The sequence below is a fragment of the Vombatus ursinus genome, unplaced genomic scaffold, assembly GCF_900497805.2.
Source record: "Vombatus ursinus unplaced genomic scaffold, bare-nosed wombat genome assembly UNPS02014775.1, whole genome shotgun sequence".
NCBI classification, from domain to species: domain Eukaryota; kingdom Metazoa; phylum Chordata; class Mammalia; order Diprotodontia; family Vombatidae; genus Vombatus; species Vombatus ursinus.
This window is the reverse complement of record NW_020954553.1, coordinates 9,494,191-9,510,692: the sequence shown is the minus strand read 5'-3', so window position 1 is coordinate 9,510,692 and position 16,502 is coordinate 9,494,191. Positions and strand designations below refer to the sequence as shown.

At 48.8% G+C, this 16,502-nt stretch overlaps 1 protein-coding gene across 2 annotated transcripts in view; it reads left to right on the top strand.

Annotated features, from left to right (window-relative positions):
• MFSD2A (major facilitator superfamily domain containing 2A) overlaps positions 1–16,502 on the top strand; it is a 25,927-nt gene that overhangs the window by 4,207 nt on the left and 5,218 nt on the right. For both annotated transcript variants that reach the window (XM_027864714.1, XM_027864715.1), the window contains exons 3-9: positions 7,516–7,640; positions 12,135–12,258; positions 12,942–13,020; positions 13,295–13,443; positions 14,867–14,957; positions 15,827–15,948; positions 16,171–16,254. In XM_027864714.1, coding sequence (XP_027720515.1) covers positions 7,516–7,640; positions 12,135–12,258; positions 12,942–13,020; positions 13,295–13,443; positions 14,867–14,957; positions 15,827–15,948; positions 16,171–16,254 — 774 coding nt within the window. The remainder of the gene's footprint in view (positions 1–7,515; positions 7,641–12,134; positions 12,259–12,941; positions 13,021–13,294; positions 13,444–14,866; positions 14,958–15,826; positions 15,949–16,170; positions 16,255–16,502) is intronic.

Below are 16,502 nucleotides of genomic sequence, written 5' to 3'. Positions count from 1 at the left end.
GAGCACAGGGTGTCGGAGCTGGAAGAGACCTGGGAGCACAGGGTGTCAGAGTTGGGAAGGGCTTTAGAATATAGAATGGCAGAGCTAGCAGGGACCATGGACCTAGATTGTCTAAGATGTTACAGGTCTACTACCAGATGGAGAATTGAGGCCCAAGGACATTATGTGAGTTGCCTAAGGTCATAAAGCCAGTCAATGACAGAGCCTCCTTTCAAAATTATGTCTATAATGCTGTAAAATTGTAAAGAGCTGTATATATGCTGTCTCATTTGATCCTCACAACAACCTTGGGAGGTAGATGCTGTTATTACCTCCATTCTAAAGAGAAGGAAACAGAGGCAGAGAGGGGTTAAGTGACTTGCTCAGGGTCACATAGCTAGTTAGTATCTGAGGGAGGATTCAAACTCAGGTCTTTCTGAGTCCTAGATGCTTGGCAATTGGAAGACTCTATTCCCTCAAAAATAATGTGAGAGAGGGATTCCTGGTCCTGGGTTATACTTGTTCCAAAGGCAGGCACAGATGAAGAGATGGGAGTGGAGGTGGAGAGAGGATGGGATGAGTAAGAACGGTTCCTCCCTCCTGTTACCATTGGTGAAAGGAAGCAAGGGGTGTAAGGGAGTAGGGATAAGTGTGGGCCTGGTGAGGAGGGGTCAGCAGAGGGAAGCCTGGTAGTGGTTGATCAATTTGTTCCAAGAAGAGATGGGCACACTGTGTCCCTGGCTTCGGGGCAAGCAGGGGCCTTGGCATGGGGTTTTCAGATCGTGGCTGTCAGCTGCTGGGGAGGGGTGAGTCTGACCCCTTCCCCCAACTGGAGGTGGGGGGAGGACGCTGGGAACTGGAGTGCTGAAACTCTGAGCAGGCCAGAGCCCATCCGAGCTGCGTTTGGTGCCAGGCCCAACCTAGCCCATCCTCCATGCTTCTGGCAGGGGTACTGACTCTTCTGGGAATACGTTGCTTATTCTTCTGAGGAAAGGCAGAATGTGAGACTGAATTGATTTCCCCAGAAAGTGATGGGACATTGCTTGGGGGGATGACTGATCCTTTTTTCCCAAGCAGAGCAAGCCACAGGGACCTCTGTGCTTCAGAAACCCAGCTGAAGGGGCAGATAACTTATCCTAAAAAGTTCTTTCTTCTCAGTGGCTCTTGGGCCTGTGTGTCAGATGGGAAACTGAGGCAGAGAAAGAAAGAGGAAGGAAGGAAGGGAGGGAGGGAGGAAAGAAGGAAGTCTGAAGTGGATTCAACAGAGATTTATTGAACCCCTAGGGGAAGGACAAATAGAAAGATTAAGTCCTGCCCTCAGGGAGTTCATAGCCCAACAATTCAATTTCACACCTCAGGTGGCAATCAGATGTTTACACAATCTAGAGAAAGGCTAGGCTGAGCCTTGACCAGAGACCTCCACACCAAGAGCTAGGAGAGGGAGGGGTTCATGACAACTCCATTTGCTATGATGATTTAATATTTACGGAGTGGTTTTTTTTTCCTCCATAGACCTTGGATAGGGTTGTTAGTTCAATTTTAAAAGTGAAGAAAGCTGAGATCCTGGGAGGAAAAATGCTTGGTTCAGGGTCACACAGCTGTAAGGGTCAGATCCAGAATGATCCCCCCCCATCCCCCGGGTCTTCTGCCTCCCAGTCTGCTGCTTTCTCTCCTCTGACTCAGTATTTATTAAACACCTTCTTAGAAGGCAGGCACTGTGCTACGCCCTGGGTATACAAAGGCAAAACAGAAGCAGTCTTTAATCTCTAGTTGTTGCATCCTATCTAGGGAAACAACCAGTTTGATGTAAAGTAAATGCCACATACATGCAAACTAATTTAAGGAAGAGGCACTAACGGCTGGTGGGAAGAGCAGGGAAGACCTCCTGTAGGAGGTGGCATTAGAAATGATCTTGGAAGCATTCTTTGGGCAGCTAGGAGGTGCAGTGGAAGGACAAACAAGCACTGCCACCACCACCCTGGTGCAGTGGATAGAGCGCTGGGACCCAACGTCAGGAAGACTCATCTTCCTGAGTTCAAATCCAGCCTCAGACACTTCCTAGTTGTGTGACCCTGGGCAAGTCACTTAACCCTGTTTGCCTCAGTTTCCTCATCTTTAAAATGAACTGGAGAAGGAAATGGTGAACCATTCCAATATCTTTGCCAAGAAAACCCCAAATGGGATCATGAAGAGTTGGAAATGACTGAAAATAACAGAAGGATTCTTAGGGTGGAAAGTGAGGACTCCATCAAATTCCGGGAAGCTGAGAGCTGACTCTTTAAAGGATAGATAAGGCTTTGACAGGGAAGGATGAGATGAGGAATTCCAAGCCTAGGGAATATCAATGTGAGCACAGGGATGAGAAAGTATAGGGATGTAGAAGGGACAGAGTTTGGGGTGGAATGTTACCTTAACTTTCGAAGAGTTAAAGAGAATAATGATAGTAATAATGACAGTGAACAGTAACAGTACTTTAGGGTTTGCAAAACATCTTACAAATATTATTTTATTTGATCCTCACAACAGCCCTAGGAAGTAGGAGCTATTATTATTCCCATTCTACAGAATAGGGATATACTCTCTATTGAGGTGGAAGAGCTTGGGATTGTCTTGGGTCACACAGCTGATAAGCGTGTGAAGTAGCATTTAAACTCAGGTCTTCCTAATTCCAGGTTTAGCACTCTATTCATTGTGCTATCTTGTTCAGTTATATCCAACTCTTGGCAAAGATGCAGCAGTGGATTGCCATTTCCTTCTCTCCCCCGTTTTACAGATGAAGAACTGAGGCCAACAGGGTCACACCGCTAGTAAATGGCAAACTAGTAAATTTAAACTCAGGAAGAGAAATCTTCCTGACTCCAGGCCCAGTGCTCTATCCACCGAGCCACCTACCTTGTCCCCACTGTGCAACCTAGCTAATGCTAAAGAAGGCTAGAAGGACAGAGTAGTACTCCCTCCCTCCTGCTCCTTCCCCATCTACTGCTAAGGCAAGCAATATGATATGAAGTTGTGCAAAGCATAATTCTGTATTAGCCATGTTGCAAAAAATGAAACACAAAAAAGCAAGAAAAATAAAGTGGGAAAAATTATGCCTCAGTCTGCATTCAGAGTTCATTAGTTTTCTCTGGAGGTGGATAGCATTTTTCATCATGGGTCCTTTGCAATCCTGATTTCAGATCCCGCCCCCCCATCCCCCACAAGCTGTGTAATCCCAGGCAGGTCCCTTAACCTCTGAGTGCCATAACTGGTTCCTTCATTTTCTTCTGTTGTCCCAATCAGTGGAGTGGTGAGGGGCTGGTGGAAGGAGGGAATTCTCACACTTGTGATGGAGAGAATTCCTCCACTCATGAGAGAATCCCCACATCAGGAGTTCTCTCATGCTTTTCTTTTTTTTTCCCTGGCTAGACAAGGGTTAAGTGACTTGCCCAGGGTCACACAGCTAGTGTGTGTCTGAGGCTGAATTTGAACTCAGGTCCTCCTGAATCCAGGGCATGTGCTCTATCAACTGCGCCACCTAGCTGCCCCTCTCGTGCTTTCAATGAAGTGTAAGAAATGGTTACTATCATGCTGGAAAGCAGCAAAGAGAACAACCAAGTCATAATTGCTATAATTATAGCCAGTAAAAGCTCTCATTTCTGTAACAGGGTTTTCTTAAGGATTCATTTTTTTTTAAGGTTTATAGCCCTGTAATGGAGGGAGGGGGTGGTAGAAATATTTTTTTCCATTTTTTTCAGATGAAGAAACTCAGGCTCAATGAAGGAAGTGAGTTACCCAAAATCACATAGGTAACCAGGGCTTGAAACCATGACTTCAGGCCAGGACTGTCCTCTACATTCTACTAGGGTTAGGTCCAGACTATGAGAGCTATAAGAGGACAGAGAAGGAAGAGATCACTGGGCTTCCTGGGAGGGTTTCCTGGAAAAGGTGTGACTTGGAGAGTGTTGTTTGTTGAAGGGCAGATGTGATCTTAGATAGTGATGAAGAAGGGGTGTGAGAGGCAAAGCCTGGAGTTAGTTGTGTGTGTGGGGTGTGTGGCATAGTGTGGTGTGTGTATAGCGGATGTGCTCAGACAGTGAGGACCAGTCAGCCTGGCTGAAGTGCAAGGTGTCATTTGTATTTTCATTGAAAAGTTGACAAGCTTTTCTTAAGCAGTTCTGTGACCTCTAGGCCCTCAAGTGTGGCCCTCTAGATCCTCAAGTGCAGCCCTTTTACTAAATCCAGGGCCACACTTGAGGGCCTTGAGGCCACAGCTTCCCCACCCCTGGAGGCATTGTATTCTCCTTAGAAAGACAGCGAAGGTGGGACCAAGTCATAGAGAACCTTAAATACCAGGCAGTGGGGAGCCATTGAAGGTTTTTAAGTAGGGAAGTCGATGAGTTCTAAGTTCTTCTTCAGTAAGGTTTACACTAGTTCATAGGCCCTACTGCTTTGGAGTAGAGAAACCAGTTAGAAGGCCATGGAGGATAATGGAAAAATCCCTAGACCTATTTAGGCAGCATCTAAGTGGTGCATCTTGCCTGGAGTCAGAAAGACTCAAGTTCAAATCAGACACTTACTAGCAAGCCACTTAACCGCTGCCTGCCTCAGTTTCCTTAACTGTAAAATGGGGATGATAGCACCTACTTCCCAGGCTTGTGGTAAGGATCAAATAAAACAATATTTGTAAAGCGCTCAGCACATATACATGTTTATTTCCTTCTCCTCCACTTCCCCAATCTCTCTGAAGACATACCTACCTTTCATGCCACCCACCTCTCCTGGCTGGTATGAAGAAAATGCTTTGCAAACCATAAAATTCCAGAGAGTCATTATAGTAACATTAGGTAAGGTGTTAGGAGAGTCAGAAAGCTTCATTAGGTTCATTCGTGGGCAGATGAGAGGAGCATAGATTTACAGCGGGAAAGAATTTCAGAGGCCAACATCATAATTTTAGATGAAGATCTGAGCTCCAGAAATGACTTGCCTAAGGTCATACAGTTAATCAGTGGCAGAACCAGGGTTTGAACTCAGCAAATCTAGGGCTTTTACCTGTCATATGCTACCCAACCTCCCTTAATTGCTGTGTGTCCTTAAGGGTGTCTCTGCCACTCAGAGCCTTTGTGTCCTGGGGATAATACTTGCTCTGCCTATCTTGTTTGGCTCGGGCACATCACGGCAGAGCCAGGAAACAGCCATGCTGACAGTTTTAGGCGGGGCCTAGAGCCTAGCCTGTGTGCATTGGTATAGAGAGCTTCTTCAGTGGGAATTTCCTGAACCAGCTGACCCCCAGGTCCATTCCCCCCATGCTGCTTGGAGCAAATGAGATTTAAGTGCTGTGAAGTTGATTTCTAACCATAAAGTTCTGTATCAGTCCAAGCTGGCAGGAGTGTGCTGGAGACAGCTCAAGCTGTCTCTTAGAGCTGATTGTTAAATTTCCAAAGTGAGCTTTCATACATTGAAATGGGTAAATGCCACAAACCAGGGCTTGCTTTATTAGCTTGTTGATTGTCTGGGTTTAAGAAAGAGGAGAAAATGTTAATAAAGCAAATTAAACTTAAAAGTATGCCCTGCATATGTGTTGCACACCCCCCCCTCCACACACACACCCCAGAGCTGGTTGTTAAACATTTATCAGCACACCCTTGAATGTGATGCTGTCTATTACAGAGGATTGATTTCCCTTGAATAATCATTTCAAGGTCAGAAATTATTTCATTTTTTTGACTTTGTATCCTTGGTGCCTAACACAGTGCCTGGCATATAGTAGGTACTTTAAGAAATGCTTGTTGACTAATTGAATTTGGAGTTGTAGGACCTGGATTTGAAACTCAGCTCTGCCACTTAACACCTGTGTGATATTAGACAAGTTCCCTAACCTCTCTGGGCCTCAACTGTAAAAATAGAGGGGTAGCTAAGGGGGCCTTTAAGATCTCTTCCCGATTACTACTCTTAATCAATCAACAATCATTTTTACTTGTTGGTAGCAGTACTGGTAAGGCAGCTAGGAGGTGCAGTGGGTACAGCACCAGTCCTGGAGTCAGGAAGACCTGAGTTCTGATGTGACCTCAGAACTTACTTACTAGCTGTGTGACCCGAGGCAAGTCACTTAACCTTGTTTGCCTCAGTTTCCTCATCTGTAAAATGAGCTGGAGAAGGAAATGGCAAACTGCTCCGGTATCTTTGTCAAGAAAACCCCAAATGGGGTCACAGAGTCAGAAACAACTCAAAAACAACAACAAATAGTACCAGCCTAGGTCAAGGATTCTTCATTTTCACCATTCTGGTGAAACCTATGGATCCCTTCTCAGAATCATGTTTTTAAATAATTGAAGGAAATGCTAAATTGCAGTTAGAGGTTAGTGAAAAGAAAGATGTCTTTTTTTTTCTCATTCCAAGTTCATCGACCCCCTGAAATCTATGCATGGACCCCAGTCAGAACCCTTGGTCTAGGACGGTGATCCATGATCAGGGCCTAGATCAGGGTGATGGATGTAGGAGTGAGTGTAGGGGGTGGGGATAGAAAGGACTGATGTTACCGAGGTAGAATTTGGGGGACCCAATTTGATTGGCTGTAGGGAATGAAGGAGATTTCTAGGCTGAGGGCTGACCTGGTCAGCTGTCTGGCATCATACAGGCCTGGGACTCGTGCTCAGCTTGAAAGTCTGTATCCCTGGGCCTTCCAGACATAAAGGAGCTCTTGGGTTTTCTAGATGGGAAATGGAGGCTTTGAGGGGTTATGTGACTTACCCAAGATCATACAGGGAATCTGTGAACTTGGAATCCTGGTCTTTACATTTGAAATCCAATCCTCTTTCTTGAAGACCAGGCCAAGGCTTTTTCTCATAAGCCACAGCTGTACCATGGCCCCTGTTCCAGTCGCTGGTGGGCACTTCAGGGTAGGGCCATCCAAAGAAGACAGATGAGCTGGATGTCTGTCTCTGTGAGATGGCAAGGTAGTAAGTGAACTATCATTGTGACTTTGGATAAAAGTCATTGTCCCTTCTGGTCCTCAGTTTCCCCATTTGTAAAATGAGAGTATTGGAGTAGATCAGGGGTTCTTCAACTGGGGTCTGTAAACTTGTTTTTTAAAAAAAATAAATTTTGATACATCATGTTTCAATATAATTGGTTTCCTTGTTATCCTATACGTTTCATTTTATGTATTTAAAACATGATTCTGGGGCAGCTAGGTGGTGCAGTGGATAGAGCTCCGGCCTTGGAGTCAGGAGGACCCGAGTTCAAATGTGACCTCAGACACTTGACATTTATTAGCTGTGTGACCCTGGGCAAGTCACTTAACCCCTACTGCCTAAAAATAATAATAATAATAATATTTCTCCAAACAAACAAAAAAAAAGCCAACATGATTCTAAGAGGGGACCAATAGTCACTAGACTATTAAAGGGTTCATAACATAAAAAGAGTTGAGAACACTCTGAGACCCTTTACAGCTTTCTGTGATTGCCTTCAGATTGTTTGCTAGAGGGAGACCCCTCAGGCTTGGGGTGGTCACTCTGCCTCAGCTTTCTTATCGTCTCTCCCCCAACCTTGTGCCAGGTGGACCCCTTCTCTGCTTCCATCATTCTGTTTGTGGGCCGTGCCTGGGATGCCATCACCGACCCCTTAGTAGGATTCTGCATCAGCAAATCTTCCTGGAGTCGCCTGGGACGCCTGATGCCCTGGTAAGAAGAGACCCTCTTTTCTGTCTTCTCTAGCCTCGCTCCTCCCAGTACTTAAGCTGGTGCCCTTTCCCCCACTGGCTCTGGTGTCACAGGACAGCCTGTGTACCTGTTACCTGTGCTGCTGAACCAAGTTCCAAGGTTATGGGTGTCACAGCGGGGAAGCATGATGCAGGAGCTGGGCCTGGGACTGACCTGGGCTTGACCTAAGCAGCTAAGGGGTGTTGCCACCCCGGACTGGGACCTATATTACCAATAGCTGGCCTCCCTTCTGCTTATTCACAGGAAGCTCCTGGTCATTCCCCTGTGGTTGGCACAGTAGCCCAGCCAGGATGTCCTCTTCCAAGCAGGCTGGGCATCGTGCCTGGACTTGGGCCCTACTGATTTCCCTTTCTTGCTTACTTGGCTAGCATGTAAGGCTTGTCCTCCAGGCATGTACCCCAGCATCATCTGGGGAAGTCTCCTCTGCCCTAAATAATATTTAGATTCAAAGTCTTCCCATTCTTATTCCTGGGGCATTCCTGAGCCCCATAATGGATGGATCCCAAGTGCTCTGGTCTTTTTCTCCCCAGAGTTTCCTGGCTTCCTGTGATCTGTGGGAGGGGACCGGGAGACCTGCTTTGCTAAGCTCTCTTCATAGGTTTAGGGGGACTTTAGGGGTTTAGAGGTCCCTTTCTGCCCAGGTTCTTCCCCTCCTCACTGACCCCACCTGCCCTTTTTGCTAGTTGACCAACAAAGTCCTGGGCATTTGGGGTTGGTGCCAGGGGGTGAAGGACCTGATGGGCAGCCTTCAGAGTTTTTCCAGCCCCCAGGATTTTTCTGAAAGAGTTTTAATCTATTGCCTGATTGTTTGAGGAATGGAGGAGGGAGGTGGTAAAGAACAGGGTGTGGGCATTCTGCACCAGGAGATGGCCTGGATAGATGTAGAAAAGTGGAAGGAACATTAGATTTGGCTTCAGAGGTCCTGGGTTCAAATCTTGTCTCTGATATTTACTGCCTTGGTTTCCTTCTCTCTAAAAAAGAGGGGTTTGGACCAGGTCACATTTTAGTCCTTTCAAGCTCTAAGAGCCTATGATCCTTGAATGAACAGACTGCTGGATGGGTTGGGGGTGGGGGGCATGGTTCCCTACAGGACATCCTGCCTGGAGCTTGTGGGGGGAGGTAACAGGGTGTGCCTCCTGTTTGGTTGGGCCTGCTGGCTCCTGGGACCCCCCACCTAGCCCCTCCTGCCTTCAAAGGTCTGGCCAGACCTTCCCACCCCTTGCCTGGCTTCCTTTCCCAAGCAGTTGCCCCAACTCTGGGCCAGGTCCTGAGGCCAAGAGTCTTTGATCCAGACCCCCCCAGGATGAGCACACTTTGGGGGCGTTTATTTTTATTATAGTGGTCATTCTTCACCTGCTTCCGCTGCCCCCTCCTCCCAGACTTCATGTCCTCCCAGGCTCTGGCCTGGCCTGGGGCTGGGAGGGGGAGTCAGGAGGTCTGATTTGGGGCTGAAACTCCCACCTCCACCACCACCTAGCTGTAGGACCTTAGACAAGTCATTTCCCTGGTAGAAGTCTTACTCTACTTTTGTCTAAGAGGAAAGGGTTGTATGCAGGGATCTCATCCCTTCCAGCTCAAGAAATCCCACGATCCTGTAATTTGGCCAGGCTGGGTCTTGGCCAGGACCAGGGCTGGGCTGGAGCTGGGCAGGGGGCACTGGTTGAGAGAGATTGGGAAGCCGGCTCTAAGCCGGGCTGGCCTTGAGTCAGGATGGGCCGGTAAGGAGGAGGTGTGGTTCAGCCCCTAGGCATCTCCCCACCCAGCCCAGCCAATGGTGAGGCAGGGTGTGTCAGGGGCTGGTCCCCAAGCTGGGCGAGGTCAGGGGTTACTCCCAGTCAAACTCCTCTGCCTCTGTGGCTGGGGCTGAAGCTTGCCAAGCAGCCAGAGGCTCTTACTGGCTCTAGGCTCTCTCCATATCCCAGGAAGGAGTTAGGGTGGATGCTTGCAAAAAAGGGCGTGTAGGGGGAGTGAGTGCCAGCCTCAGCCCATGCCCAGGAAGAAGCCTGGGAACTGCCCTGCAGGGCTCTGTCCTGGCAAGTTCTTCTGCTCTGCACCGTACCCAGGGCCTTGAGGAAATATCCCTTGTTGGTTCTAAAGATGGGCTGGCTCCCCCCCTAAACTGCAAGCTGGGTCCTTTCTGGATGCTTCCCTGGGCACATGTCACCCTCTCTTCTCCTCCCCACACTAGAACGATTCTGTAGTGCTTTCAGGTTTGTAGAGGACTTCCCTGCTCTGCCCTCATCCAGCTAGGTGCCCCTTCCCTTCCCCTGAATCATCTGGTGTTAATGTTGTGTACATGGTGTTTTCTCAGAAGGAATAGAGGCTCCCTGAGGGCAGGACCTGTTTCCTTTTTATCTTTGTATCCTCAGCACCTAGCACAGCACATAACATCAGCCACAGTAATAGTAGTGATAGTAGTAGTGGTGGTGGTGGTGGTGGTGGTGGTGGTAGTAGTAGTGCTAGTAATAGTGATAGTAGTAGTGGTGGTGGTGGTGGTGGTGGTAGTAGTGCTGGTAATAGTGATAGTAGTAGTGGTGATGGTGGTAGTGTAGTAGTAGTAGTAGTGATATAATAATAAGAGCACATAGTAGATGCTTAATATGCACTTAATTGTTTGATTGATTGATCAGTCCTCTAGGGGAAAGTTGTGGAAAGATATTTATCATCTGTGTGACCTTGGGTCCAGACCCTTTACTCAGGGACTCCTCATCAGTGAAATGAGGGAAGAGATATATAAAGCAGTCATTAATTGCATGTGCCAAGCACTTGGAATACAAATACAAGTGAACAAGGCAGTTGCTGCCCTCCAGGAGCTTACATTCTAATGGGGAAAGACAGTAGAAAGTGGGAAGGGATAGGAGGGTACCCAGCTGGCCAGGAAGTGAGGTGCACACAAGTAAGTTGAACCAGGAATGAAATGAGCATGGCCGGGGCCCCACATGAAATGTTCACCAATGAAGTGTTCACCAGTCAGGAGAGGAAGCCACAGGGATGAGGTATCTCTAGAAAGGAAACACTTATCTACCATCTTTAAAGCCAAGGATTTGACAGATGGGGAAACAGGCTCAGAGAGAAGTGATTTATCATCACTTAGTTAACAATTCTAGAGTAGGAAAGAGTTGTCCTGAGACCCTCACTCTAGGCCATTGAAATCCTTGGAAGACTGATGGCCAATGAGCTCATTCTTAAGGACCCCATGAGTTTCCCTGGGGTTTCTGTCTATAGCTTAATTTCCTTGGTTGGCAGGCAGGCTGAGAAGATGGTAGTCCTTTAACCTGCCCTCCTCCTAGCCCCACTGCCCTACCTCAGCTGTCTTCCTACCACGCTGGGTTGGGGTTTCCCTCTGGTGAGGAGGTAACTGACACCCAACTTTCCCCAGAAGGACAAGGTTAGCCCCATGCTCTTGAGAACTAGGAAAGACAGGATCTACCTGTGGGACAAGTCTGCTGCATCTTGGTCTCCCTGCTTCAGGAGGTCTAGGCTGGTTACCCGCCCATCCTTCAAGTTCCCTGGGGGAGAGCAAGGCTGTCCTAGCAATGTTATTCATACAGGTCTGAGGAATCAAATGAGCAAATGAACGGGACCCAACTTGGAACAAACCTCCCCCATTTGCACTTTGCTAGATTGCATCTCTCTCCCGAAGTCCTCCCTAAGAAATGAGACCGTCTGGCCCTTCTCCTCCACTGCCCAGGCCTTCTCCTCCACTGCCCATCATCTCGGCTTAAGGAACCCTACATTCCCTGGGGTTCTTCAGTGAGGGGTCTAAGGCCAGTCAGTCTGGGGTATCACAGTTAGATGATTCTGCGGAAAGAGAGTAGAGAAGAAGCAGTGTGCGTCTCCTGATAGCGAATCTAGGGCTCTTTCCCCTGCACCACACTGTTTCACTGGGTTTTTGTGAGGAACAGGATTTGTAAACCTTCAAGCACTACATAAATACTGCTATTTTTTCTAGCACCCAAATTCTTCTCCACCCCCACCCCCAGGATTATGATCTAGCTTAAACCCCATTCCATACTCTAGCCAAGTGCATAATAGGATTTAGAGCTGGAAAGAACCTTAAAAGTTGGCTAGTTCAATCTTCTCCTTTTCACAGATAGGGAAATTGAGGCCTAGACTGGTAAACTGAATTTCCTAAGGTCACACAGCTAAGTGTATCAACACTTGATCTTGCCCTTCTAATCAGGTGTTTTTCACACTCTAGCTTAGGGCCTCCTCAGCTTGGACTCTGGGATGTACGACTTTAGAGAAAAAATATCCCCTTCCACCCTGGCATAGGGGGTGTAAGGGAAGACCTCTGCTCTTCTGACTTTTCTCTAGGGACAGAGGGAGGGATGGGTATCTCTGGTGTTGAACTTACAGGGTGGTGAGGGAGGTGGTTGGAATAGGAGAGATATGGGGACTTTTTTTCTGCCCTCACTCACTCCCTTTACTGAATTCTCTGCTTCCTCCCCCAAGGATAATCTTTTCCACTCCGCTGGCTGTGATTGCCTATTTTCTCATCTGGTTTGTGCCTGATTTTCCCCGGAACCAGGCTTTGTGGTACCTGGTCTTCTATTGCCTCTTTGAGACATTGGTGACGGTAAGTCAAAGTGACCTGAATCCTAGAGACCACCCTACCATTCTCCCCTCTGGGATTCTCTCACTTAGCTGGGCTCAGGGTGTCAGAGCCAGAAAGTCTCCTAAAGGTCATCTGGTCCAAAGCCTTCATTTTGCAGACAAGGAAACTGAGGCCCAGAGAGGAGAAACTGGCCCCCAAATCACACAGATCAGCCCGTAGCAGAGGTGAGATTGGAACCCAAGTGTTGGCCTTTCAAACTCTGTGCTCTTTCTGAGCTGTCTTCAGTTGGCATCTTTTGAGACGCTCCCTTAGATATTGACATGAGGGAGCTCTGGAGAGAAGCAAGAGGGCTGCCTCATCCGGTGCAGCTGCCCTCCTGGTCCCTGGTTAGCTTTCATCTGTCTGGGAGGTTGGATCACATCAGGAGTATTGGGACCAGTTCTTGGAGCCACATCTTTGAAAGAATATTGACAAGCTAGGAGGAGAACCAGAAAGAGGAGAGAGCTTAATGCCGTGCCATACAAAGACAGACCAGTCCACGGGGACTGGGATTGTTTAGCCTGGATAAGAGAAGGCCTAAGGGGGCATGTGATTGCTGTCAGAAGCCTCCTTACCTAGAAGAGGGATTAGAGGTACTCCCCTTGGGGCTAGCGGGCGTAGCTACGCCCAGTGGAAATTGTCTCACCTCAGGTTTTCTCTTTCAGTGTTTCCATGTCCCATACTCAGCACTTACAATGTTTATCAGCACAGAACAAAGTGAACGGGATTCAGCCACAGCATACCGTAAGTCCTTTCTCTCCTTAGCTGTATCTCATATCACTAAGCTCAAGGTCCCTTGATGCAATTCAGTACCCCTTCCCCAAAGGAGGGGGGGTAGGGCAGCTCAGAGCTGCCCCTCCCAAGTCCATCTGACCCAGCTCCCTGCCTTTCCTTAGGGTGGGGTGGGGAATATGAGCTCCGGGGAGAGTCTTAAGTCTTGCTCTTTGCCCTGTGGGGGTTCCCTTTTCCAGGATGGGCCTTAATAACCACCTGCTTTTTTTTTTTTTTAAACCACCAGGGATGACTGTGGAAGTGCTTGGTACAGTGCTGGGCACTGCCATCCAGGGGCAAATTGTGGGCAAAGTGGACACTCCCTGTATTCAAGATCCCGACATGATCATGGAGGAAGTGAATCAGACACAGGCTGCCAGCTCCCTGAATGACACGGTGAGACCCCCCGAGGCTCTCCCAGGATCTGAGACTTAGCTTGAGACCCGAGGTATTAGGGGTCTCGATGGAACTGACAATAATCATAGCTCACCCGTGTTGTTCTTTAGTCTGTTTCAGTCGTGTCCAACTCTTCGTGACCCCATTTGGGATTTTCTTGGCAAAGATAGTGGAATGGTTTGTCATTTTCTTCTCCAGCTCATCAGATGAGGAAACTGAGGCAAACGGAGTTCAGTGACTTGCACAGGGTCTCACAGCTAGTAAGTGTCTGAGGCTGGATTTAAACTCAGGAAGATGAGTCTTCCTGACTCTAGGCCCAACACTCTATCCACTGTGTCACCTAGCTTGCCTGTAGTTTACTGCTTTATGGTTACAAAGCCAACTTTGGGAGGAGGAGGAGTAACGGCAAAGGATTGTCACCCCTATTTTACAGATGAGGAAACTGAGGTCTAGAGTAGTGAAATGCTGCCTGCCCAAAATCACACATTTGGGAAATAGGATCATGGGCTTTAGAGCTAAAAGAGACCTTAGAGATCATCTAGTCCAATCCCATCATCCTTCAGAGGGGACAAGTGAGATTAAATGACTTATCTAAGGTCTCACAGTTTTGTGTGTGTGTGTATTATAAAGATTAAATAACCTTCCAAGTGTGATTCTTTGAAAAAATGGAGCTGGAATTTGAACCCAGGTCTTCTGACTCCAAATGTAGTCCTCATTCTCCTACGTTGTCCGGAGCTTTGGTCAGAGTTTGGAGCAGGATTAGGATGGCCTCTTGTTCCAGATGAGAAGGGATTCCTGATTCTTTGATTTCTTCTAGTCCTAGCTCATTATGGCTCTGCTGAAGTAGCAGCCCATTGTTCAAACCATTGTTGAAATCCTCCTGATTCTCCCTCTCCAGTCACTCCCTTCTCCTTCCTTTCCCCCCTTCCTTTTCCCTCTCCCTCCCTCTTCTTCTCCTCCTTCTTCCTTTCCTTCTCCCTCTCCCTGTCCTTCTCCTTTCCTCTCCCTCTTTCCCTCCCTCTCTCTCCCTCATTCATCCCCTCTGCCTCCCTCTCCTCCTTTCCCTCTCCCCTTCACCCATCCTTTCCCCTCCCTCTCCTCCCCTCCCTTCCTCCTCTTCTCCTTGTCCTCCTTCTTTCTCCCTCTCCCTCTTCTTCCCTCTCCCCCTCCTTCTTTCTTCCTCTCCTTCTCCCCCTCCCTCCCTCTTCCCTTCCCCTCTTTCCCTCCCTCTCTTTCTCCCCCTCCATCTTTCATTTTTTTGTACTTCCATGATTTCCTGGTCCAACTCCCCAATACAGCCTCCCCCTTCCCCCTTTCTCTATACCCTGCCTCCAGAACTTAACATCCTTTGCATGGCCTGGAGGGGGCTGATCTGCCTGGGGGCCTACCTCACCTCCTCCACCATGTTTCCTCTCCTCTACAGAAGAATGCCTACATGCTGGCTGCTGGAGTCATCGCCTCCATCTATGTCCTCTGTGCCGTCATCTTGTCCCTGGGTGTGCAGGAACACAGAGGTGAGGGGGTTGGGCTGTGGAGAGAGGGGAAGCAGAGGCACCAACCAGGGATGAAGGGATGAAAATGTGGTGCCTAGGGCCCTTGATCACTGGCAGCCTGACTAATGACCTAGTCCCCGCCCCTGCCATTAATTGTCATGTGACTATGGGCCAGTCTCCTCCCTTTTCTTGGTCTCAGGTCTCACCACTTATAAATGTAGAGAGTTGGATGAGAAGGTATCTATCTAAGATCCAGCCCTGACTTTGCAATTAACTTCCTGATCCTGGGCTAGTCACTTCTCCCCTGGACCTCAGTTTCCTCATCTCTAAAATGAGGCAATTGGATTAAATGATCAAAGAGCACTTCTAGCTCTAAATCTTAGGATCTTTCTGGGTCTAAAGCTCTAGAATCTTAGGAGATACCCTCCGTCATCTTCTCTCCCACTGGCACCCAGCAGAGATTCTTACTCCTACCCCTTTCCCAAGGATTGAGCCCCTTCTCTGGCCTTGTTACTCCCTTCCCATGGCTTCTAGGGCCCTAAAACTTGGGGAGATCAGAGCTTTAGAGATGGTTCCCCTAAAGTCCTCCCTCTGTCCTGGGCTTGGCCCAGGCACCTCTACTAAAGGTGTGGGTCGGTGGTGCTGCCTAGGCAGTAGTACAGAAAAAAGGGCCCTGGCTGTCCTCCTTCCTTCCCCCTCAGGCAGGGGAGGAGAGAGGAAACCTCAGCCTCAAGGACATACTAGCAGGACCTTGGCCGGGGGCCATCTGGGATTGGGGCTGCCTGGATAAGGGCTGAAGCCTTTGCCCTGTGGATGTGGAGAGTGGAGGCCTGGGGCTTGCTGTTTATCCCCCCTTACCACTGTCTTCCATTCCCCTCTTTGGCCCACAGAGCCCTGTGAGAAGAAGCAGGAGCAGCCTCCTTCTTTTTTCCGAGGGCTCCGGCTGGTCATGAACCATGGCCCCTATATCAAACTCATCGCGGGATTTTTGTTCACCTCTCTAGCCTTCATGGTAAGACTATGGGAGGAGTGATGGAGGGAGGGAGGAGTGACCAGAGCAGCAGCTCCCCTCCCTGCCCCTATCCCATCCTGGGCCACTCTAGGAGGGACAAGGAGAAATGGAGCTCGAGATGCTCAGAGCCCTGGTGGGGGGGGTGGGGGGCATCATGTGTGGGGGAGTGGCATTGGGAGAGGAAGGGCTGGCTGCTCAAGGTATCCTTCTCTCCCATACCAGCTGGTGGAAGGAAACTTTGCTTTGTTCTGCACCTATACCCTGGGCTTCCGGAATGAGTTTCAGAATCTGCTCCTGGCCATCATGGTGGGTCCTACACACAGGGGTGCTGCAGGGAGAGCCAGGCCAGGACTCTGGGGGAGGGGGGTGGGGAGGAGGAGAGCTGGCTGTGAATGGTGAGCAGGCCTGCAGAGGGAGGGGGCCAAGGGCCCAGAGGACTAGAGAACAGGGAATTCTTTATTCCTGTCTCTAGCAGGCGGGCAGAGGTGGGAATGGGAAAACCACACCGTGTGTGTGTGTGTGTGTGTGTGTGTGTGTGTGTGTGTGTGTGTGTG